The sequence below is a fragment of the Passer domesticus genome, chromosome 21 (genome assembly GCF_036417665.1).
Source record: "Passer domesticus isolate bPasDom1 chromosome 21, bPasDom1.hap1, whole genome shotgun sequence".
NCBI lineage: Eukaryota > Metazoa > Chordata > Aves > Passeriformes > Passeridae > Passer > Passer domesticus.
This window is the reverse complement of record NC_087494.1, coordinates 2,260,876-2,285,073: the sequence shown is the minus strand read 5'-3', so window position 1 is coordinate 2,285,073 and position 24,198 is coordinate 2,260,876. Positions and strand designations below refer to the sequence as shown.

The window sequence follows — 24,198 nt, the reverse complement described above, 5'->3', positions numbered from 1 at the left end:
CAAACACCAGGATTATGCAGTTATCAAACATCAGCATTATCCAATTATCAAATAGAATCATTATCCAATTATCCAATATCAGCATTATCCAAATTATCCAATATCAATATTATTCAATATCAAACACTGGGATCATGCAGTTATCAAACATCAGCATTTTCTAATTTTCCAATATCAGCATTATCCAATTATCCAATATCAGCATTATCCAATAATCAAATATCAATATTAACCAATATCAAACACTGGGATTATGCAGTTATCAAACACATCAGCATTATCCAATTATCCAATATCAATATTATCCAATATCAAACACTGGGATTATGCAGTTATCAAACATCAGCGTTATCCAGTTATCAAATATAATCATTATCCAATTATCAAACATCAGCATTATCCAGTTATCAAATATAATCATTATCCAATTATCCAATATCAGCATTATCCAATTATCCAATATCAGCATTATCCAATTACCCAATATCAATATTATTCAATATCAAACACTGGGATCATGCAGTTATCAAACATCAGCATTATCCAATTATCAAACATCAGCATTATCCAATTTTCCAATATCAGCATTATCCAATTTTCCAGTGTCACTATTATCCAGTATCACACACCAGCTCTCCTGCAGCCCTGATCCCTCTGCTGCTCCTGCAATCCCAGCCTGCCGTTTCCTCACGTGGCACCAGAGCTGTGCCACGTGCCCACAGCCCCTCCAAAAATCCCATTTTTAACCAAAAATTCCCATTTTTAACCAAAAATCCGCATCTAACTCTCTTTCCCTCCCCGAATTTTGTCCTTATTTCATCCCACCCTGCATCCCCCCACGGTGACTTTTGGGATTTGGGATTTGGGGTTGTGGGCACCTGCCACGGGCTCTGCTTGGGATTAAAGCAGATTTTCCTGCTCTTTTCACACCCCGAGAGGAAAACTGGGCTGAGTGTGGATGTGACTCATGTGCCAGGGAAGGCTTGGGAAGAGGAGGAGGAGGAGGAGAAGGTGGAGCGGGAGGAGGAGGAGCACTCGCTGCCAAGGACTTCACTCCTCCTGCTGCTGCCTTTTTTTAGCCCTAGTAGCAGCTGAATTCCCAAACTGGAATTCCAAATTCCCAATTTTTTTTTCACAGCATGCTAAATCCTGCCTCTCTTCCCTCTATTTTTAGCCCTGGGAGACTCCAGGTAGGAGCAGCTCTAATTAATCTCAACTGAGGGACTGGAGGCAAGTGCTCAAAAGTGAATTTTGGGCACATAAAACCTGAATTTAGGTGGTTGGAGGGGTTGGATTTTTTTGACCTGGAGTTTTAAATTCAGCTCTTAAATGCAGATGGTTTTGCAGCAGATTGGGTGGGTGGGTGTTGACTTTAAAATAGTGAAATTTGAGATAAAAATACATGGAAATTAACAGTTCACAAGCAAAAATAACTGGATTAAAAGCAGTTGGGATGGGTGAGGAGGAGGAGAACAGGATCAGCTGTGTCACCTCAGTGTTTGGCACCCAGCTCCTGATTTCACCTGCTAAATGAAGGTGCTAATTAGGCAGGGATTGCACAGGGCCAGGTCTGGCCAGCTCAGGTGAGCCTCTCCTTCATCCTTATCCCAGTTTATCCCAGTTTATCCCAGTTTATCCCAGTCTGGCCACTCCGAGGTGGTGCCGAAGTGCCAGCACAGCTTTTCCCAGCAGCACAGAAACGTTGTTTATCCATTTTTATTTGTTTTAATCCAATTAGGGATGCAAACTGGGGTTTGCAGCTGGGGATTCCAAGCTGAGATCATCGTGCCACGAGCAGGGGACACTTTTCACCGTCCCAGGTTGCTCCATGCTGGACATTTCCATGGATCCAGGGCCCAGCTGCTGCTTTTCCTCCCCCACCCATCCCCGCAGTCCTGTGACTTTCCCTCCCCAGTTTGTTTTGATTCCTGCTGGAGCTCCGGAGGGTGACAGCGGTGACAAAGCCACCCGAAATCATCCCTGCACCCCACAGGCCTCATCCCCAGCGGGATGATCCATCCCATGGGTTGGATCCCGATGATTCCTCTGCACTTGTTCCACCATCAGCCCCCAGCAGAGGCTGCAGCTTCTCCAGGAATCCCACCCCAGCCCCTCCCCACCCTCTCAGGCAGGAATTCCCTCCCAAATGCCACCCAAATCTCCCCAAATTTCCAGTTTGGAAGCCATTCCCAGTTTCCTGGCACCTCCCTGCCAGCTCCTGGGAGCTGCAATCAGCTCTCTCCTCCAGCAATTTTACCTCTTTCCCTATCCCTGTTTTTCCCCAACCTGCAGCAGATAATTTTCTAAATTTAACCCCCAGCCAGCCCAAAGCTGCCCGTGACCCCGAGGCAGCCCCCTCACGTGCCTCCCTCCCCAGCCCTTGCACACAGTGGGGAAAATTCCCTTTTTTAGCCTGGCCGGCCGCTGGCAGAGCCCCAGCCCTGAGCTCAGCCCTGGAGCTCTGCCAGCCCAGTGTGACCAGAGAAAAAAGAACCTTCAGCTTCCTCCCGTGGCAGATCCAGCCCCGGCAGGGAGCTGCACACCCTCACATGACGCTGCAGTCATCGGCCTTTTCCCAAAAAGCCGCGGTTTTGCGGGAAAACGGCCGCGGTCACACGGCGCTGCTGGGCTCCTTGTGCTGAAACAAGTGCAGAGGAATCATCAGGATCCAACCCATGGGGTCATCCCGCCTTGGGATGAGGCCTGTGGGGTGCAGGGATGATTTAGGGTGGCTTTGTCATCGCTGTCACCCTCTGGAGCTCCGGCAGGAATCAAAACAAAGCTGGGGAGGGAAAGTCACGGGATGGGTGGGGGAGGAAAGAGCAGGGGGTCACTCATGTGATGGCCGTGCCCCAAAGGTCACTCACGTGGCCAGGGAACGGGAAAGGGCCGGGAACGAGCCGGGCCCCGATGCCAGCAGGGTCCTTTTTTAGGGAATGGGGGTCCTGGAGCAGCTGTGTCCCCATTCCAGAATGGGAATGAGCCCAAATTCCAGCAGGGTCCTTTTGTGGGGAATGGGGGTCCCGGAGCAGCTCTGTGTCCCCATTCCAGAATGGGATGAGCCCAAATCCCCTATTCCAGCAAGGCCCTTTTGTGGGGAATGGGGATCCTGGAACAGCTCCGTGTCCCCATTCCAGAATGGAATGAGCCCAGATCCCAAATTCCAGCTGGGCCCTTTTGCAGGGAATGGGGGTCCTGGAGCAGCTGTGTCCCCATTCCAGAATGGGATGAGCCCAAATCCCTGATTCCAGAACGGCCCTTTTGCAGGGAATGGGGGTCCCAGAGTGGCTCCATGTCCCCATTCCAGAATGGGATGAGCCCCAATCCCCCAGCAGGACCCTTTTTTAGGGAATGGGGATCCTGGAGCAGCTGTGTCCCCATTCCAGAATGGGATGAGCCCCAATCCCCCAGCAGGACCCTTTTTTAGGGAATGGGGATCCCAGAGCAGCTCTGTGTCCCCATTCCAGAATGGGAATGAGCCCAAATTCCAGCAAGGCCCTTTTGTAGGGAATGGGGATCCTGGAGCAGCTGTGTCCCCATTCCAGAATGGGAATGAGCCTCAATCCCCCATGAGGGCCCTTTTGTAGGGAATGGGGGTCCCAAAGTGGCTCCATGTCCCCATTCCAGAACAGAAATGAGCCCAAATCCCAAATTCCAGCAGGGCCCTTTTGTAGGGAATGGGGATCCCAGAGTGGCTCCATGTTCCCATTCCAGCCCGGAGCTGGAGCTGGGTGTCCATCCCAAAGTTGTGGGGTTCAGGTTTTGGGGTTTTGCTTCCCACCAGGGCTGAGTTCTCCCGCTCCAGGTGAATTCCTGCCTTAGGGAAAAGATTCTCCCTTGGGGTTCTGAGGCTTCATTAGCAAAGGGCTGTTAATTATGGGGCTGCTCCTGGGAAATCGGGGAGAAGGAGATTCCAGCCAGGCCTGAGCTCCCTGGAGCAGGAGGAAAGGAAAAAAGGGTGAATTCCTGGGGGCTTCAGTCTTCCCGGGAAAAAAGGGATGAATTCCTTGGGGATGCTTCAGGTTTCCCTGGATTTTAAGGTCTGAATGGGATGGAGCAGCTCCAAAGGGTCCGTGCTTGCTGTTGGTGGGACATGGGATGGCCTAAAATCCATTCCTGAGAGAGCCCAGGAGTTTTAGGGAGTTTTTAGGAAGTTTTCAGGGAGTTTTCCCACCCTGCGACGGCTCCTGGTCCCACGCCACAGAAATCTTAAGGTCTGAAAGGAGGTGAAGGGAGGGAAAAAAAGGCAAAAAAAAGGGAATAAAAACTTGCTGCAGTCAGGGAAAAATTCAATGGCTCATTGAGGCGCGGAGCTGCTGCTGCAGGAAGTGTGAAGGGAAAATGGAGCCGGCTTTGTTCTTGCCCAGACAAGGAGCGAGCGCCGCGGCCCCAACAGCCGCGCTCTGTTCCCAAAAGCCATGAGGTCATCCCGAAAAGCAGGAACCGGCTCTGGGGTGGCGATCCCGGCTCCCCCGCCCGCCTCCCCCCGCTTTTCCTGGCTCCGGGCTCGCTCCGCGGAGGTGCCGGTGGCTCCTGGCCCCGATCCCAAAACAGCCGGGCTGCTCCATCCCCGATCCCAAAACACCCGGGCTGCTCCATCCCCGATCCCAAAACACCCGGGCTGCTCCATCCCCGATCCCAAAACAGCCGGGCTGCTCCATCCCCGATCCCAAAACAGCCGGGCTGCTCCATCCCTGAATCCCAAAACACCCGGGCTGCTCCATCCCCGACCCCAAAACAGCCGGGCTGCTCCATCCCTGAATCCCAAAACAGCCGGGCTGCTCCATCCCCGATCCCAAAACACCCGGGCTGCTCCATCCCCGATCCCAAAACACCCGGGCTGCTCCATCCCCGATCCCAAAACACCCGGGCTGCTCCATCCCCGATCCCAAAACCCTCGGGCTGCTCCATCCCCGATCCCAAAACACCCGGGCTGCTCCATCCCTGAATCCCAAAACACCCGGGCTGCTCCATCCCCGATCCCAAAACACCCGGGCTGCTCCATCCCCGATCCCAAAACACCCGGGCTGCTCCATCCCCGATCCCAAAACAGCCGGGCTGCTCCATCCCTGATCCCAAAACAGCCGGGCTGCTCCGTCCCTGATCCCAAAACCCTCGTGCTGCTCCATCCTTGAATCCCAAAACACCCGGGCTGCTCCATCCCCGATCCCAAAACCCTCAGGCTGCTCCATCCCTGAATCCCAAAACACCCGGGCTTCTCCATCCCTGATCCCAAAACACCCGGGCTGCTCCATCCCTGAATCCTAAAACAGCCGGGCTGCTCCATCCCTGAATCCCAAAACACCCGGGCTGCTCCATCCCCGATCCCAAAACACCCGGGCTGCTCCATCCCCAATCCCAAAACCCTCAGGCTGCTCCATCCCCAATCCCAAAACACCCGGGCTGCTCCATCCCTGAATCCCAAAACAGCCGGGCTGCTCCATCCCCAATCCTAAAACACCCGGGCTGCTCCATCCCCGATCCCAAAACAGCCGGGCTGCTCCATCCCTGATCCCAAAACAGCCGGGCTGCTCCGTCCCTGATCCCAAAACCCTCGTGCTGCTCCATCCTTGAATCCCAAAACACCCGGGCTGCTCCATCCCCGATCCCAAAACCCCCGGGCTGCTCCATCCCCGATCCCAAAACCCTCAGGCTGCTCCATCCCTGAATCCCAAAACACAGAGGGTTTGGAGACCCTCGGGCTGCTCCATCCCTGAATTCCCAGTCCTGGTGGGTTTGGGGTTTTTTGCAGCTCCGTGTAATGGATGTGAGGCTGCTCTTTAATTAATTAAAAGCACGATTTGATTAAGGCTGAGTTCCGGGGGTGCATCCTCCATCCCAAATCCCATCCCCAGCGGGCACATCCATGAGAACCAATCCCGCACTTTTGGGGTGGGGAGGGGGCGGGAAGGAAGAGAAAAGCAGCAAAACTTTGGTCCTGGAAGGGTAAATGCAGTCCCGAGGGGTTTATGGGGTCCTGGAAGGATAGAGAGGGTCCTGAGAGGTAAATGGGTCCTGGAAGGGTAAACGTGGCCTTGAAGGATTTATGGGGTCCTGGAAGGATAGAGAGGGTCCTTAGAGGTAAATAGGGTCCTAGAAGGATAAATGCAGTCCTGAGAGGTAAATGGGTCCTGGAAGGGTAAATGGAGTCCTGAGGGGTTTATGGGGTCCTGGAAGGGCAGAGAGGGTCCTGAGAGGTTTATAGGGTCCTGGAAGGGTAAATGCGGTCCTGAGAGGTAAATGGGTCCTGGAAGGGTAAATATGGCACTGAGGGGTTTATAGGGTCCTGGAAGGATAGAGAGGGTCTTGAGATGTAAATGGGGTCCTGGAAGGGTAAATGCGGCCCTGAGAGGTTTATAGGGTTCTGGAAGGGTAGAGAATGTCCTGAGATGTAAATGGGGTCCTGGAAGGGTAGTGCCCCTGAGCCGCGGGGTGCTGCAGGAGTGGCAGCGCGCAGCTATGAGAGGAACGGCAGGAATTCCCGCAATCAGCGCATTTTTGCGCGCTGCCGTCAGCGGGCAGGTGGCACCGCGGGCCGGGAGCCGTGCCAGGGCCAGGCCGGGACAGGCCCGGCTTCCCGGCCGGTTTCACCCTCGTGACCGCCTTCCCGGGGCCGCGTTTCGGTTGGGAAAGGCGGGGAAGGGTTTGGGTGAGCCCCGGGAAAAGGCAGGGATGGGGCTGGGGGATGCGCGCCTCCATCCCGCCGGGAATAAATCCAGGGATAAATGAAAAAATAAATGGATGAAAGGGCAGAGGCTGCTCGGAGCCAGCCCAGATCCGTGATGGGAGAGGAGGAGGCGTCTCCTCCAGCACGGAGCCGCTGCTGAGTCACGGCTCGGCAGAGCCAGCGCTGCTGTCACCGCTCTGTCACCGCTCTGTCACCGCTCTGTCACCCGCCGCGGCTGACTCAGGAGCTGCGCGGCTTTGCGCTGCTTTTTCTCGGCAAAACAGCCCAAATCGGGACTTTGGCAACCCGGGGGGCGCTCGGGAACAAAGCGGGGCGCGGAGGGGCCGCTCCGGCGTCACTCGGTGCCGCCGTGACGTCGGGGCTGTGCGGGACACCGGGAGGCGGCACCCGCCGCCTTTGGGGCAGCGTGAGCACCGACCACGGGGTGTGTGACGGCGTGAGCCTGGGAATTCGGGGATGGAACCCTGGGGAGGTTTGGGGCTGCTCCTGAGTCAGGCCGAGCTGCTGAGGACGTGGCTCTGAGCATCCTGCTTTAATCCGGGATATCCAGACGGGCTTAAAACACCAAATCCTCATCATTCCAGGGTTTATCCTGACCCCAGTGCTTTCCCTAAAACAGGCAGGGTAAATGCCACTTTTAGGGGGGTTTGTGCCCCAGCCAGACCCTCCTGAGCTGTGTTTGCATCATTCCCAACCTCTCACCTGCACTTTGGGATCCCGGATTTCCCAACCTCCCTCCCAGCTGTGTCCTTGCCCTCGGGCCGATGATCCCTCCCTGCCTGAATTCCTATCGATTTCCCGTGGTTTTGGTGCTGCTGGGAAACCTTTCTGTCAGTGTTCCTGGGCTGGGAGGAGCAGGGAGGGCAGCCCGGGAGCTGCGGTGACTCCATCCCTGCTGGGAGAGCTCCCGGCTCCCTGTGAGGAGCAGCGCCACCAGAGCCATTCCCGAAAATCCCCTTGTCCCAGACGCCGCTGCCGGGATCGGCCGGGAAGCGCAGCTGAGAATTCAGGAGGATTTGTTTGTGCTGAGGAGGGCCGGGGTGACTCAGCAGAGCAGAGCCCGGTGCTGAGTCACGGAGCCAGGGAAGGGAAGGGAAGAGTCAGCGCTGGCCCCGCTCCAGCAGCAGCAGCAGGTGGGACCAGGCCGAGCTCCAGAGGTTTGCCCCCTGGCAGAAGGAGTTCTGGCTCTGTGGGGTCGTTTCTTCAGAGGATGTGCAGCAGACCTGGGTGTCCCCACTGTCCTGTGCTTCCTGCCCAGGCCTGGCTGCAGACGTCACAGCCCAGGCCTTTCCCAATCACTGATTTCCTTAAAAAATGGGCACAGGGACCGTGGAGCTGGATCCAAACCAGGGCATTGCTGGATCCAAACCAGGACAGTGCTGGATCCAAACCAGGACAGTGCTGGATCCACAGCCTGGGCACTGCTGGATCCAAACCAGGGCAGTGCTGGATCCAAACCAGGGCACTGCTGGATCCACACCAGGGCACTGCTGTGGATCCAGCAGTGCCCAGGCTGTGGATCCAGCACTGTCCTGGCTGTGGATCCAGCAGTGCCCTGGCTGTGGATCCATTGCTGTGGATCCAGCACTGTCCTGGCTGTGGATCCAGCAGTGCCCAGGCTGTGGATCCAGCACTGTCCTGGCTGTGGATCCAGCACTGTCCTGGCTGTGGATCCATTGCTGTGGATCCAGCAGTGCCCTGGCTGTGGATCCATTGCTGTGGATCCAGCAGTGCCCAGGCTGTGGATCCATTGCTGTGGATCCAGCAGTGCCCAGGCTGTGGATCCATTGCTGTGGATCCAGCAGTGCCCTGGCTGTGGATCCATTGCTGTGGATCCAGCACTGTCCTGGCTGTGGATCCAGCAGTGCCCAGGCTGTGGATCCAGCACTGTCCTGGCTGTGGATCCAGCACTGTCCTGGCTGTGGATCCATTGCTGTGGATCCAGCAGTGCCCTGGCTGTGGATCCATTGCTGTGGATCCAGCAGTGCCCAGGCTGTGGATCCAGCACTGTCCTGGCTGTGGATCCAGCACTGTCCTGGCTGTGGATCCATTGCTGTGGATCCAGCAGTGCTCAGGCTGTGGATCCATTGCTGTGGATCCAGCAGTGCTCAGGCTGTGGATCCATTGCTGTGGATCCAGCACTGCCCTGCTGTGGATCCATTGCTGTGGATCCAGCACTGTCCTGGCTGTGGATCCATTGCTGTGGATCCAGCACTGTCCTGGCTGTGGATCCATTGCTGTGGATCCAGCACTGCCCTGCTGTGGATCTCAGGATGCTGCAGGGACAGGGATGGGGGTGGGAACAGCTCCCAGAAGTTCTCTGAACTCTCCCTGGGCTGATTCATCAGCTCCGTAAACAGGAAGCTGAGAAAGTACAGGCAGGTGATCCTGTGCTGCTGCAAACACTTGGAAACACAAATTCCTTGCATTTTTCCCCCCAGCTGCCTGCTAACTCTTGTCCAGGTGAGCTGTGCTGGCAGTGTCTGCAGCAGGAAGGGCTCTCGGGTCATGGCACGGCTTTAGGAGGAGCTGGACTTTGGCACAGACCTTTTCCCTGCTCCTAATCCCAGTGCAGAGCCCGGGAATGGGAGGGATTCAGATCACAGCAACACCGGCTGCTGCTTCTCTCTGCTCTTGGGAGGGGAAAAAGGCCCTGCTGGGAGAGGGGAACTGGGATTCACTGGGATGCAGCTGGGGAGCTGCAGCTGCGCTGTTCTGGAGGAGCTCCTTCCCCAGGGAACAGACTCCTTCCTCCTCCCGTTTTCCACAGAACCAGACCTGATTTCACCCTGGCAGCTTCCCAGTGCTGCCTTGACTTAACTTCCAGGACGGGAGAGGCGGAGATTCCCAAGCAGCCGCGCTAATTCAGGGAATCCTCCCGCGGGGAGCAGGAACGTGGGGCTGCACCGTTCCCAGTGCTGCTCAGGGATTGAGGAGCTGGGAACACACCAGGGCTGCACCGTTCCCAGTGCTGCTCAGGGATTGAGGAGCTGGGAACACACCAGGGCTGCACCGTTCCCAGTGCTGCTCAGGGATTGAGGAGCTGGGAACACACCAGGGCTGCACCGTTCCCAGTGCTGCTCGGGGATTGAGGAGCAGGAACACACCAGGGCTGCACCGTTCCCAGTGCTGCTCGGGGATTGAGGATTTGGGAACACGCTGGGGCTGCACCGTTCCCAGTGCTGCTCAGGGATTGAGGAGCTGGGAACACGCTGGGGCTGCACCGTTCCCAGTGCTGCTCGGGGATTGAGGAGCAGGAACACGCTGGGGCTGCACCGTTCCCAGTGCTGCTCGGGGATTGAGGAGCAGGAACACGCTGGGGCTGCACCGTTCCCAGTGCTGCTCGGGGATTGAGGAGCTGGGAACACGCCGGGGCTGCACCGTTCCCAGTGCTGCTCAGGGACTGAGGAGCAGGAACACGCCGGGGCTGCACCGTTCCCAGTGCTGCTCGGGGATTGAGGAGCTGGGAACACGCCGGGGCGCGGCTGCCAAGCAAAATAATCCCTGAGAGCGCCCTTGTGGTCTGGAATAAACTCCCGAAATGTCTAAACATAGGCGAGACAGCGCGGATTTGGGATGGGACGGGCGCTCCCACCCCAGTCCCGCCGGCTTTGAAGCTGCCAGGCCCGGGGAGAAGGTTGGAGGAGCCTCTAATTAAGCCATGGAAGGGCTGCAGTGGGCGGCTGGCGGGGCCCCGAGCGCCGGCGGGATCCGAGGCCGTGTTTGCTTTGGCTCCTTCTCCTCCTGGAATCGTCTCCGGCTCTGGTGGGGGGTGGGAGCTGCCCCCTGTGCCCTGGGAAGGAGCAGTCAGGGGTTGAGTCACCCCAGGGGCGGGAGGTGGCGGCTGTGACACCTCCACAGGGCTGTCACCAGGGGAACAGGCTGCGGGTGGTGTCTGGCCAAGGGATTTGGTGTGGTGTGTCCCCCCGGGACAGGGGGGATTGTTTGGGTCTGCTGGAAAAAATCCTTCAGTTCCTGCTGTGAAAGCGAGGAATGGGGTTCAGGTCCTGTCAGGGCATTGTGGGGGTGCAGGGACATGGCCCCTTGGGCAGGTGGGACAGAAATCCCATGGGCAGGTGGGACAGAAATCCCATGGGCAGGTGGGACATGTGGGAAGGTTGGACACAAATCCCATGGGAAGGTTGGACACAAATCCCATGGGAAGGTTGGACACAAATCCCATGGGCAGGTTGGACACAGATCCCGTGGGAAGGTTGGACACAAATCCCATGGGAAGGTTGGACATGTGGGAAGGTTGAACCTAAATCCCATGGGCAGGTTGGACACAAATCCTATGGGAAGGTGGGACCTAAATCCCATGGGCAGGTTGGACATGTGGGAATGTTGGACACAAATCCCATAGGAAGGTTGGACACAAATCCCAAGGGCAGGTTGGACACAGATCCCATGGGAAGGTTGGACACAAATCCCATGGGCAGGTTGGACATGTGGGAATGTTGGACACAAATCCCGTGGGAAGGTTGGACACAAATCCCGTGGGCAGTTTGGACACAAATCCCATGGGAAGGTTGGACACAGATCCCATGGGAAGGTTGGACACAGATCCCATGGGCAGGTTGGACACAAATCCCACAAGAAGGTCGGATGTGGTCCCATGGACGCACCCCCCTGTGCAGGTTGGACATGACCCACATGCAGGTGTCACCTGCCCGGGTGCCAGGGACACCAAAGCCCCCAGGGCTGGTCCCGAGGGGTCCAGGACCCCCGAGCCCCCCCGGGGCTGTCCTGGGGCACAGCTCCCCTCCCACAGCACCGGGCGGATTTTTCCGCTCTCTCAGCAGAGCTTTTCACAGAACCCCCTGGAAAGGGGATCCTGAGGGCTCCTTCAGGGAAAGGGGAACTTGAAACAACCTCAGGAAGCACCAGTGGGGCCAGCAGAGCTCCCTTTGCACGTGGCCCTGGGGTCAGTCCCGAGGTGGCCGTGGCTGTGTGTAGTTCTGATATTTTGTGAAAAATCCCTTGTTAAGATTTTCCCCTCCCGAGGAGCTGGAAGCCCCAGGAAAGGAATGTAAACAAAAACTGTCTGCTGCTGTGGGATGCACCAGGTGAATCTTCCATCGGTCCACGTGGATTGTTTTTAATTGATAACCAATCACAGCCTGTGCTGAGGCTGTGAGCAGTCACGGGATTTTGTTATCTATTCTATTCTATTCTATTCTATTCTATTCTATTCTATTCTATTCTATTCTATTCCGTTCCATTCCATTCCATTCCATTCCATTCCATTCCATTCCATTCCATTCCATTCTATTCTTTCGAGCCTTCTGATGCTCTTCTCTCTCTGTTCTTTTAGTATAGTTTTAATGTGGTATTTTAATATAATATATATCATCATATAATACATCAGCCTTCTGAAACATAGAGTCAAGCCTCGTGTCTCCACACATGGAGAGTTCCCAACAGGTGTGGGGTGGGATGAGCTCCAAGGTCCCTTCCCAGCCCTTCCATGACCCTGGCATGGAGCAGAGGGATGGGGCAGCTCCTCACCCGTGTGTCTGTGCTCTCTGGGATCCCTTCCCAGCCCTTCCATGACCTTGGGATGGAGCCCAGGGCTGGAGCAGCTCCTCACCCGTGTGTCCATACTCTCTGGGATCCCTTCCCAGCCCTTCCATGATTCCATGGTCCTGGGATGGAGTCCAGGGATGCAGCAGCTCCTCACCCGTGTGTCTGTGCTCTCTGGGATCCCTTCCCAGCCCTTCCATGACCCTGGGATGGAGCAGAGGGATGGGGCAGCTCCTCACCCGTGTGTCCATACTCTCTGGGATCCCTTCCCAGCCCTTCCATGATTCCATGGTCCTGGGATGGAGTCCAGGGATGCAGCAGCTCCTCACCCGTGTGTCTGTGCTCTCTGGGATCCCTTCCCAGCCCTTCCATGACCCTGGCATGCAGCAGCTCCTCACCCTGTTCCAGCCCCTGTGTGTCTGTGCTCCCTGGGATCCCTTCCCAGCCCTTCCATGATTCCATGACCCTGGCATGGAGCAGAGGGCTGGAGCAGCTCCTCACCCGTGTGTCTGTGCTCCCTGGGATCCCTTCCCAGCCCTTCCATGATTCCATGACCCCGGGATGCAGCAGCTCCTCACCCGTGTGTCTGTGCTCCCTGGGATCCCTTCCCAGCCCTTCCATGAGTCCATGACCCTGGGATGGAGCAGCTCCTCACCTGTGTGTCTGTGCTCTCTGGGACCCCTTCCCAGCCCTTCCATGACCCTGGGATGGAGCAGAGGGATGGGGCAGCTCCTCACCCTGCTGCAGCCCTGTGTGTCTATGCTCCCTGGGATCCCTTCCCAGCCCTTCCATGACTCCATGACCCCGGGATGCAGCAGCTCCTCACCCATGTGTCCCGCTCCCTGCAGGACTCTGCGGTGCTGCCCGGAGCTGATGGCAGACAATGTCCACCACTAACAACATAGCGCAGGCCCGCAAGCTGGTGGAGCAGCTCCGCATCGAGGCCGGGATCGAGAGGATCAAGGTGAGGCTGGCTGAGGGAGGGTGCCCTGCGTGACAAAACTGTCCTTTGTCCCCTTAAAAAAGGAGATGATGAGCTTAGAAGTTTCTCTCCTTCATGAGGTGTGTCCTAGGATTTGGGGGACTTCACCTCAAACTTGAGGATGGCAAATTGGACATCTTTTAACAGGGGTTAAAAAGCCTGGCTTGGGTAATTTACTAGAAAAAAAAGAGAACAAATGAACTAATGGCTTTTGTGAGGTGTTTTGCTAGGGGCAAGAGGGCTTCTTGCACCTAGATTAGTTTTCCTCTATAAAGAATTTATTTTGTCTTTTATGGAAACCTTTTTGTTTCCAACACTGCCACAGAAGCCATCCTGCTGATTTTAAGCCTTCTAAAGTAGCTGAGCTGTCTTGGGTGTGAAAAAATCTCCAAGAGCTCGTGAGACCTGGCTGGAAAAGATTTCTGGTTGAGATGGGAGTGGGAAGAGATCCTGGGAGTTCCAGGATTCCCTCCAAGGAAGCCAGAGAGGGTCTCTCCATCAGGATTTGGTGACCAGGACAAATGGGTTGGGATGGAAAAAGGGGAATTTTAGGGTTGATGGACAGAAGGAATTCTCTCCCTGGCACAGAGCAGCTCTGGATCCCTGGAAGTGCCCAAGGCCAGGCTGGATGAGGCTTGGAGGGAAAGAGGAACCTCCAGATGTGGCTTCACCTCTGCCCATTAAGGAAATTGAAATGAAAAAATGGGATCTGGAAATCTCCGGAGCCTCCAGCAGCTCCCTGGGGGTTTGGAGCCTCCTCTGATCCCTCCAAAACACAGCTTGGAACCAAACCAAGCAGTGCCTTAAACAATGGATCCCAAGGTTTTCCAAACCTTAACCAGAGGCTGCACTCAGGGAATCTTTTCCTTCACTTTTTCATCCCAAATTCCTGAAAAACACAGCTACAATAATATCCCTTTTAAATCCTTAAGGGAAAAGCTGGATGTAAATCCCCAAAAAACCCTGCAAGCACTGGTGACTGTGAGCTGGGAATGTTGCCGTAAATTCCTGCTTTTTTCTCCAATATCCAGGTCTTTAAAGCATCCTCAGAGCTCATCCCAAATCCCTGAAAAACACAGACACAAAATATTCCTTTTAAATCCCCCACACTCCTCACTGTAAACTCTGATTTTCCAATTCCCATTTTTCTCCTCATCTCCCCAAAATTCCTGTTGGGAAAAGCTGGGATGTCAAACCCCAAAAACCCCAGAAGTGCTGGTGACTCTGAGGTGCAATTATCCCTTAAATTCCTGCAATTATCCCCCAAATAACTGCGATTATCCCCCAAATTCCTGCGATTATCCCCCAAATTCCTGCTTTTTTTTTATCCAGGTCTCCAAAGCATCCTCGGAGCTGATGAATTACTGTGAGCAGCATGCTCGGAATGACCCGCTGCTGGTGGGAGTTCCTGCTTCTGAGAATCCCTTTAAGGACAAAAAACCCTGCATCATCCTATAGCTGCGGATCCCTCGGGAAGGGAATCCCCATCCAGCCTCTGGATCCAGGCTCCTCCACACCTCCACCTGCACCCAGGGGTAAAAACTCAACGCTGGCTTCAAACAGAACTTAAAAATCCCGAGAAAAACAAAAAAAAACCGAAAAAAATCCCCCAAAAAACACCCAAAAACGTAAATTTGGAAGCGGGGGTTTTTAGGGAAGGGGCGGCTGCTTCATGGGGAGGAAAGTGGGATTAGGAATTGGAATCAGGATTTTAAAATTTACCCAGGGTTGAGGGAGGAAAGGAAGGAGGGGGGGATTTTTTAATTGGGATATTTGGATTTGGGAAAGGGGTGGTGGAGGAGGAGGTGGGGGGGTCATTCCCAGTGGGATGTGAGAGCTGGACCTGGATCCAATCAGAGCCAGATCAGCAGGAATTTCCTCTGGAGGAGGGGTGAGGTGGGAATAATTTTGTAGAAAATCAGTACAAAAAAAAACCCAAAAAACTCAAAAAAACCCCAAATCCAGCTGGAAAAATCCCTGTTGGGAATGGCCAGAGGGAGGCTGGGGAGGCTTTTCCCTGCATCCCAGGGCTCTGCTGGGATCCAGGGATGGCCCTGTGGGGGAATTCCCAGCTGGGAGAGATCCCAGGAGGAATTTTAGGGAGCCCCAGGGATGGGGGAGGCCAGGATCTCTGTGCTGTCCCCAAATTCAGGGAGGGAGGGAAGGGAAGGGAAGGAGCTTCCTGGTGCATCCAGAATCTTGGAAAAATCGACTTTTTTGGGGGAGTTTCAACCCGAATCAGCAAATTCCCAGCGTTTCCCATCTCCCTTTTCCACACTGGAATTCTTCCCACTAAATCCAGAGCCTGGGAAATGCCCAGGGAAGTTTAGGGCAGGGGAGGGGGAGTGGAGGGACCAGTTCTGTTCCCATCCCTTGGGAATCTGGGACTGGGATTGAACTGGGAGTGCCTGGATCTCACAGGGATGAACCCAGCACGGAGGGGAGAGCAGGGGAAGGGGAACAGGGAAAGGGGAACAGGAAAAGGGAGCAGGGAAAGGGGAACAGGAAAAAGGGAGAAGGAAAAGGGGGATCTGGAAAAGGGGGAGCAGGGAAAAGGGAGAAGGAAAAGGGGAGCAGGGAAAGGGGAGCAGGGAAAGGGGGAACAGGGAAAGGGGAACAGGAAAACAGGAGCAGGGAAAGGGGAACAGGGAAAAGGGAGAAGGAAAAGGGGAGCAGGGAAAGGGGGAACAGGGAAAGGGGAACAGGAAAACAGGAGCAGGGAAAGGGGAACAGGGAAAAGGGAGAAGGAAAAGGGGAACAGGAAAACGGGGATCTGGAAAAGGGAGAGCAGGAAAAGGGGAGCAGGAAAACAGGAAAAAGAGGAGCAGGAGATGCTTCCATGGAGCCCCTGTGTGCTCAGGAGAGCTCCGGGAATTCCGTGGAGTGGCCACTGGATCTGTGGGGAAGGGACAGATCCCGGGATTCAGGTGCAGTGTCCGAGCCCAATCCATGGCCCCAGGGCCCATCCTGGGGCTCAGCAGCTCCTGGGGGACATTCCCAGATCCCAGAATCCCAGAATCCCAGAATCCACGAGGATGGGAAAGATTTCCCAAGACCTCCATAGGGAGAGGCCATTCCCAGTTATCCCGAGCACAGGTTTTTGGGAAGAAAGGAATAAAACCAACCCAGCCACACCTCGTGTGAAATCCTGGGAGTTTCCCCATTCCCCCCAAAGCTTTGGATTGGTTTAGGAATGTCAGGGATCCCATCAGGGGACAGGGAGCAATTCCCACGGGAAAGGATTTGCAATTCCCATGGGAAAGGATTTGCAATTCCCTGGATTCCCACTGAACCCCCCAGCCCACACTGGTGCTGCTGGGCACCGGGAGCTGCTCCAGCCCTTTCCAGAGGGGGATGGAATTCCCGGGGCTGCAGGGATGTCGCTGCTCCTTCTTTTCAGTTTTGGACACTAAAGCTGTGCAGCTTTTCCTGGGAATGCTCCCAGGAATTCCAGGGCTCGGGAATGTCCCCCATCCCCTGGGGGGGAGCAGAGCAGGGAAAACGGGAGCATTTCCCAGGAATTTCCCTGGCTGCCCCTCTGTCCCAGCAAAGCCTTTTCTGGAGGGTTTGATCCCAAATCCCAAATCCCAAATCCCATCCCGCTCCAAGCCCCGCCCGCCGGGAATCGCGCGGCCGCTCCCGAGTCCAGCCCGGGATTCCTTCTCCAGGAGGGAATTCCCTCCTGTCCTTAATCTCTCGGACAGTTCCAGCCTTATTTTTCTACTCCAGATCTGATTCTTCCTCTGTGTTCGAGACCAGAGCTTGGTGCTATCCTTGGAGCCGGGGCTGGAGCCGGGAATTCTTCCTCCCCCCCTCCTCCTCCTCCTCCTCCTCAGGGGCTCCAACCCCCCCCCGTCCCATCCCGGGAGAATCCCCTGGGATGTGAATCCCGAGGGATGCGGGGTCAGAAGCTTTGGGGTCGCTCTGCCTCCCCCACACCGGGGTCAAAGGAGCGGGAGAAGGGAAAAGGGAAAAGGGGGAAGGGAAAAAGAGCCAGGAAAAGGGGGAAGGGAAAAAGAGCCAGGAAAAGGGATGGGAGAAGGGAAAAGGGAAATGGGGAAAGGGGAAAAGGAGCCAGGAAAAGGGATTGGAGAAAGGAAAAGGGAAAAGAGAAATGGGGAAAAGGGAAAAGGAGCCAGGAAAAGGGATTGGAGAAAGGAAAAGGGGAAAGGGGAAAAGAAAAGGGAGAAGGGAAAAGGGGAAAAGGGAAAAAGAGCCAGGAAAAGGGATGGGAGAATGGAAAAGGGGAAAGGGGAAAGGAAAAGGGAGAAGGGAGAAGGGAAAAGGGGGAAGGGGGAAGGGAAAAGGGAAAAGGGGAAAAGAGCCAGGAAAAGGGATTGGAGAAGGGAAAATGGAAAAGGGAAAAGGGGGAAGGGAAAAGGGGAAAGGGGAAAGGAGCCTGGAAAAGGGGAAAGGGAGAAGGGAAAAAGGAAAAGGGAAAAGGGGGAAAGAGCCAGGAAAAGGGATGGGAGAAAGGAAAAGGGAAATGGGGAAAGGGGAAGAGGGAAAAGGAGCCAGGAAATGGGATGGGAAAAGGGAAATGAAAGGGGAAAAGGAGGCAGGAAAAGTGGCAAGGAGCTGGGGGAAAAAGGGAAAGGAGCAGGGAAAAGGGGTTGGGAGAAGGGAAAGGGGAGAAGGGGAAAGGGGAAAGGAGCCAGGAAAAGAGGTTTGGAAAAGGGAAAAAGGGGTTGGGAGAAGGGAAAAGGAGAAGGGAAAGCAGCTGGGAAAAGTGAAAAGGAGCCAGGAGAAGGAAAAGGGTCAGGGAGAAGGGAAGAGGAATGGGAGAAAAGGGATGGGAGATGGGAAAAGGAGCCAGGAAAAGGGGCAGGGAGCAGGGAAAAGGGGTTGGGAAGAGGGAAAAGGAACCAGGAGAGGGGGCAGGGAGCTGGGAGCAAGGCTTGGAGCATCTCCCATGGGATCCCACAGGGAGCTGGGGTGGGAGCTGCTGGCAGGCGCTGGTGTCTCCATGGGTGACTCGTTTTTGTTGGGAAAAAAAATCCTTAATTTTTCTTTTCTTTTTTTTTTTTTTCTTTTTTTTCCCCCTTTTTTTTTTTCCCAGAATTTTCTCCATGTCCGAGTAAATCCGTGCTCATGCTGTGGGTGTTTTTGTATGGCAGAAATAGAAGTGCAGATTCCCAGTAGTTGCTTGTACTTTGTTTAGTGCATTTGCCAAATAAATTTATTTTAAAAAAATTTTGAAAAGAAAAAAAAAAAGGAAAAATGAGGAAAAAACCCACAAAAAAAAAAAAAGGGAAAAAGGAGGGGGAAAAAACACAAAAAAAAGACTTCTCAGAAGTTTTTAAGTGCTGGAAGGGGGAGCAGAAGGAGCTGGAGCCCAGCTCCACAAAAGCCTTTTTTTTTGGGATTTAACCACATGCCCAGATCTGCCCGGCCTTTCTTTATGGGATGTGGTGAAGCCAGTGCCAAAAATAGAAATCTGGGAATAAAAGGGCCAGGGAAACATCGCTCCTGTTCCAGCTTCCCTCCCTTTGCCTCGCCCTCCCTCCCTGCCTGGGGATGGAGCCGGGACACCCCGGAGCCTCTGGCTCTCCCAAATGCCCCTTTTTATTTCCCCCCCTAAAATCCTTCAAAATCCACCTTTATTTAACAAAATCCAATAATTCATTTACTCCGAGCCCACGTGGGATCCTTGGCTCTCCTCGTTTTCTCCTCTCTGGTCTATCATTCAGATGCTCATTAATTATTATTATTATTAATTATTATTATTTGCCAAACTCTGATCTCGTTGCCAAACTCCACTCCAGGTTTTTCCCAGCCCGTCCTTAGGAAGTGCTCGGTGTCTGTGCCGTAGGCTCCTCATCCGTCTGCAATTCCCTTTTGTTTTTATTTTTTTGGGATTGTTTTGTTGATTTTTCCCTTTCTCGTGTGCCATGGCCCCGCCCCCTCCTCGCACCGTGTTTAATATTTCGTGGAATCGTTGTTCCCAAGTGAATGGATAACACAATAAAAAAGGCTCACTTTGCATTTTGCCCATTTCCTCTGCCTGCTGTGCTGAGCTGAGGGGGTCGGGAATTCCGGGAATCCCCCGTGCCCTTTTCCACCCTTGGATTCCCCTTTCCCAGCCCCTGGATGTTCAGGTGGGATCGGGAATGCCGATTCCCAGGAATTCCAGCTCCTCAGGGATCTCAGCTCCTCCTTGGGAATCCCCTGACTCTCAGGAATTCCCTTTTCCCACCCCTGGAGGTCCCGTCGGGATTGGGAATGCCGATTCCTGGGAATTGCAGCTCCTTGAGGATCTCAGCTCCTCAGAAATCCACCCTTGGATTCCCCTTTCCCAGCCCCTGGAGCTCCCATCGCCATCCCTGGATGCTCAAATGGGATTGGGAATGCCAATTCCCAGGAATTGCAGCCCCTCAAGGATCTCAGCTCTTTGGAAATCCACCCCTGGGAATCCCCCGGCTCTCAGGAATTCCCTTTTCCCACCCCCTGGATGCTCAAATGGGATCAGGAATGCCAATTCCCAGGAATTGCAGCTCCTTGAGGATCTGAGCTCCTCAGAAATCCACCCTTGGATTCCCCTTTCCCAGCCCCTGGATGCTCAGGTGGGTTTGGGAATGCTGATTCCTGGGAATTGCAGCCCCTCGAGGATCTCAGTTCCTCAGAAATCCCCCCCGGGAATCCCCCGGCTCTCAGGAATTCCCTTTTCCCAGCCCTGTTCTCCCCATCCCCGCTGGCTCCTGGCAATCTCCGTGTTCCCGGGGATCTCCGGAGCCGTTCCTCCCGCGGGGAAAGCCAAAGGCAGCGCGGCATTCCCTCCTTTTCCCGGGAGAAGCGATCCCGGCCCGTTCCCCCCTGGAGCAGCAGCGGGACCCGGCCGGGAGGAGCCCTCGGAAGGCGCCGCGGCCGCGCCCCGGAATTCTTGGGATTTAATTCTTGGGATTGTTTGTCCGTGTCTGCTGGGCAGGGGGACAGGGACGGGGACAGGGGTGGCAGCAGCTCCGTGTCCCCGCAGAACCCCGAACCCGCCCCGTTCCCTGCGGGACACCGGGAGCGGCTCCGCCGGGAATTCGCTGCCAGCGGGCGGCGGTGCCAGCGCCAGGCGACACCGGGTGGCACCGGGCTGGGAGCGGCTAAAAATAACCCTCGCTCCTCCGCCGGGCTATTTATAGCCTGCCTGCCGCTCTAATTAACTCCCCGCTGCCCTAATTAACTCCCTGCCCTCGGAGCCGCGGCCGCCGGGTGGCCCAGGGACAGCCGCGGGTGCCCCCGGTGCCACCGGGGCGGGGACAGCAGCGGGGCCCCCCTCGGGGTCACCCCCCGACCGCGGGGACTCCGTGGAGGATCCCCGATGTCCCCACGCGGGTGGCACGGGGACACCCGTGACGCAATGGGGCCGCCACGGTGACGTCACCGGCGGGGGAGGGGGGGACAGACAGCTCCGTGCCTCAGTTTCCCCCAATTTCCAGTGCCTGGGGATGTCGGGATGGGGGGGGGAGGGGGGTTGGGGTGGGCGGTGCCCCCCCGGTTTTTTGTCCCCGATGTCGCTCGCAGGGTGGAGACGGAGCCCGGGGCCAGGAGCCGCCGGAGCCGCCCGGGCCAGACTCATAAATCAGCGGCTCCGGCGCGGCTCCGGCCCTGCCCTGTCTGCCTGCGGCCGCCCCAGAGCCGGCAAAGGGCTCGGTGCCCCCCCGTGCCACCCCCCCCGTGCCACCACCCCCGTGCCACCCCCCCCCCGTGGCACCACCCCCGTGTCACCCCCCGTGTCACCCCCCGGCACCCCCCCTGTGCCACCCCCCCGTGTCACCCCCCGTGTCACCCCCCACCCCCCTCGCGGTGACACGGCGGCTGCGCTGTCACCCCCCGCGGGGACATCCGGGGTGTCACCGCCACCCCCCGTGACAGCTTTTGGGGGGGGTCCAACACCCATCCTGCACCCCCGGCGTGGCTGCGACCTCCTCATTAATTATTAATTATTAATTACCTCCTGGTTTAATTATCCCGCGCTGTCGGTGCGGGGATGGCCCCGGCCGGGTGAGCTCGGGGGGGGCTGCGCTCCCTGCGGGGGGCAGGGGGGGATTTTGGGGGGTCCGGGGGGGGCTGTGACCCCTCCCAGCCCCGTGACACGGCCGCGGCTGACACACCGGTCACACGAGCGGCACGGCCGCGGTGACAGCGGCGACAGGAATGGCCTCGTGACCGCGCTGCCGCAGCAGTGAAACGAGCTCGGGCGGCCCGGCCCTTTCCCTTCCCGGGGGTCCCAGGGAGCAGCTGAGACCCCACAGCTGGGGGACCGGGGGGTCGCAGTTTGGGCCACCCCGAGGGTGTTGTCCCCACCTTGTCCCTTGGGACCGCCGGGACTGTCACACGCGGCCGTGCCTCAGTTTCCCCCGCAATCACAACCCCAAAGGAGGGCACAGGGCACGGCCCCAAGGCACGCGACACTCCGGGCTGGCCACCGTGTCCCCAGGCGGGGCTCGCCGTGTCCCTGCCCAGCCGCACGCCGTGTCCCAGCCGGGCAGGAGGGGCTGGCACCCTGCCAGGGTCACCCCGTGCGACACGGACGGGGCCAGCTCCGGTGAGCTCGGGATGCACCGGAGCCGCTCCCCGAGCCCCCCCCGCGGGTTCCGCCTCCGGGAAGGATCCCGGGGAGCCCCCGGTGCCCACAAAGGGGGGACCCCACCCCCGACCCCCCCCGGCCTCACTTTCCCCGGGCCCCGGGGTGTCCCTGTCCCCACCCCCGGAGGACGGAGGGAATTCCCCCCGTGTCCCGGGGAGGGGAGGGGGGCGCGGGGCTCCCCCACCCCCGCGGGCAGCCCACGGCCGCGGTTCCTGCGCGGGTGGGGAAGCTCCAGCCCCGGGCCCGTGCCTCAGTTTCCCACGGCGCTCAGGGCACCTCGTGGGTGTTTTTCTTGGAAAAACCCTTTTTTTCAGAGAAGGGTGGGGTGGGAATTTCTCCTCCAGCCGCAGCAGCGAGGCCACACACGGCTGGGAACCCCCGGCCCCATAAAAGCGTGCAGAGCCCCCAGGGGAGGTGGAGCCCACCCCAAAAACCCACCCAGGAAGCGCCGATTCCACTCCCGCTCCCTCGGGCACGGCTCCAGCAGAGCACAGGGAAGAGCAAACACCAGGAACGTCAGACATTTTATTGCAAATAAATTTAGTTCCTCGCTCGGTAGAAGAATAAACTCTGGAAAAGGTTCAGCTCAGGGGCTCCAAGTGCAAAAGCAGCAAAAGTTCATCTGTGCAGACGTCCATAATTCCTTGGAAAAAGCAGTTTTTGCACCAAAAAAAAAAATTAAAAATCCACCCCTCTGCAGTCCTCGCCTCCATCGGGTCCCAGCTGCCAAAAATCGCGACAGTTTCCAGCTCCGGGGTCACTCCCCGCGCTCCGGTCCACGCTCCAGCACAGCTCCTCGGCCGGCGGCTCCGGCCAGCGTCCACCCGGGCTCCGGCCAGTGTCCAGTGTCCACCCGGGCTCCGGCCAGTGTCCATCCAGCGCTCCCGCCGGGCTCCGGCCAGTGTCCCCCTCCATTCCCACCGCAGCAGCCGCGCTCCCCCTTCCTCCTCCTCCTCTCCGGTTCAAAAGAAAAATAAAATCGGTGGGTTTTGGGCGTTGTGGGTTGGAACTGGCTGTTCCTCCTTCTTTTTTTTTTTTCCCTGCTGTTTTGTGTTGGGTTTTGTTTTTTTTTTTTTTAAGGTTTTCAATCCTCCGAGTCCAGCCGGGAAGGGGCCGCAGGGGCTCAGCGCTCCTGCAGACACACGAACGGCACCCACTGGTTCCTGTCGCGGCTCTCGGCGCAGTAACTCGCCACCTCCGCCAAGCCCTGACTCTTCCACGCGTCCGTGTGCGGGTTCTGGGGGAGCAGGAGCGCGACGTTAGTGCCACCAGCGCCCCGACACGCGTCCCCGCGCCGCCCCGTCACCCCGCCCGGCCGCTGGCTCCCCCCGTGCTCACCGTGACCAGCAGGCAGTGCAGGTCGCGGGGCTCCGAGCCCGGCTCGGGCTCGCCCAGGATGGCAGCGAGGCGCTGCATGCCCGACACGCGCAGGATGTGGATGTCGTTGTCGCAGCAGAACGCCTGGATGAGCGTGAAGTGGATCTGCAGCGCGATGTCACCTTCGTCCTCCTCGTCGGTGGCCAGCACGCACAGCACCACGCTGTCGGGGTCCCTGCGGGGGCCAGCAGGGTCAGGGGCGACCGCGACAGCTCGGGATGCTGTCACCCCCCTGTGCCACCTCCCTGCTTTAACAATGGGGGACAGACCCCCCAAATTCTGCCGGGTCACCACCCCGTAAAACGCTCCAGCCCGGTGCTAGGAGAGCCGGGACGAACCGCGCCAGGCCAGCCAGCCCTCCCCGGCGACAGCGCCGCGACACTTCCCTGTCGCGATACTCACACATTCATCAGCTTGGCCGACTCGTAGACCCCCACGGTGAGGCGGTCCTGCCGCTGCGCCGCCACCAGCACCCGCTCCACCGCCTCGCTCACCGCCTGCATCCTGTCGGGAGGAACGGCAGAGCCGGTGAGCGGCGGCGGCGACAAGCGCGGAACCGCCGCCAGCGCCCCGAGCCGCCCGCCACTTACTTGCTGCTGTCGCAAGGCACCAGCTCCTCCAGGGTCATGGTGCAATTGTAATCCGCAGGAGAAGGAGGCAAACTCCACGAGCAATAATCCCGAGCGCGGCTATCGCGGCGCTATCGCGGCGCTATCGCGACTCCCGGTCCCGCTCCGCTCCCGCCGCCGCTCCAGCGCGATCGCTCTGAGCCCCGGCCGCGCCCCGAGCCGCCTTTTATAGCCTTCCGCCGCGGGGCGGGGCCTCGCGCGGCGCCCCCGCCTCGCCCATTGGCTGGCGCCGCGAGGAGCCGCCCGCGAGCGCGGCGCTGATTGGGCGCCGCCGGCGGGGCCCACGTGGGGGTGAAACGCGGGGGGGGGAGCGCGGGGGAAACCCCCGCCCTGAAACTGCGCCCCCCCCGGGACGGGCGTGGGACCGGCGGGACCGGGGGCACCGGGGGGAAACGGGGGCGGCCCGTGGGACCGAGACCCG

At 57.4% G+C, this 24,198-nt stretch overlaps 2 protein-coding genes across 4 annotated transcripts in view; one reads left to right on the top strand and one right to left on the bottom strand.

Annotated features, from left to right (window-relative positions):
* GNG7 (G protein subunit gamma 7) overlaps window positions 1–19,178 on the top strand; it is a 49,834-nt gene extending 30,656 nt beyond the window's left edge. For 2 of the 3 annotated variants that reach the window (XM_064396233.1, XM_064396231.1), the window contains 2 exons: window positions 13,060–13,175; window positions 14,526–19,178. In XM_064396233.1, the coding sequence (XP_064252303.1) occupies window positions 13,095–13,175; window positions 14,526–14,651 (207 nt within the window). In that variant the 5' untranslated portion in view covers window positions 13,060–13,094 and the 3' untranslated portion in view covers window positions 14,652–19,178. The remainder of the gene's footprint in view (window positions 1–13,059; window positions 13,176–14,525) is intronic. The other variant, XR_010349904.1, reaches the window with a different exon arrangement.
* A 3,103-nt stretch (window positions 19,179–22,281) lies between these two features.
* GADD45B (growth arrest and DNA damage inducible beta) lies at window positions 22,282–23,908 on the bottom strand. The gene is made up of 4 exons (XM_064396351.1): window positions 23,739–23,908; window positions 23,551–23,652; window positions 23,110–23,323; window positions 22,282–23,008 (listed from the first exon to the last, which is right to left on the bottom strand). Exons 1-4 carry the CDS (start codon window positions 23,774–23,776, stop codon window positions 22,895–22,897), a joined length of 468 nt encoding a protein of 155 aa, XP_064252421.1. The 5' UTR covers window positions 23,777–23,908; the 3' UTR covers window positions 22,282–22,894.
* Between the last annotated feature and the right edge of the window lie 290 nt (window positions 23,909–24,198).

Bases quoted from the DNA above. Each gene is read 5' to 3' on its own strand.
- GADD45B (XM_064396351.1), bottom strand. From the start codon at position 23,776: ATGACCCTGGAGGAGCTGGTGCCTTGCGACAGCAGCAA. The intron at 23,324-23,550 runs GTGAGTATCGCG...TGGCCCCCGCAG, and splicing joins TCGGCCAAGCTGATGAATGT to GGACCCCGACAGCGTGGTGC. The intron at 23,009-23,109 runs GTGAGCACGGGG...CTGCTCCCCCAG, and splicing joins TGCACTGCCTGCTGGTCACG to AACCCGCACACGGACGCGTG.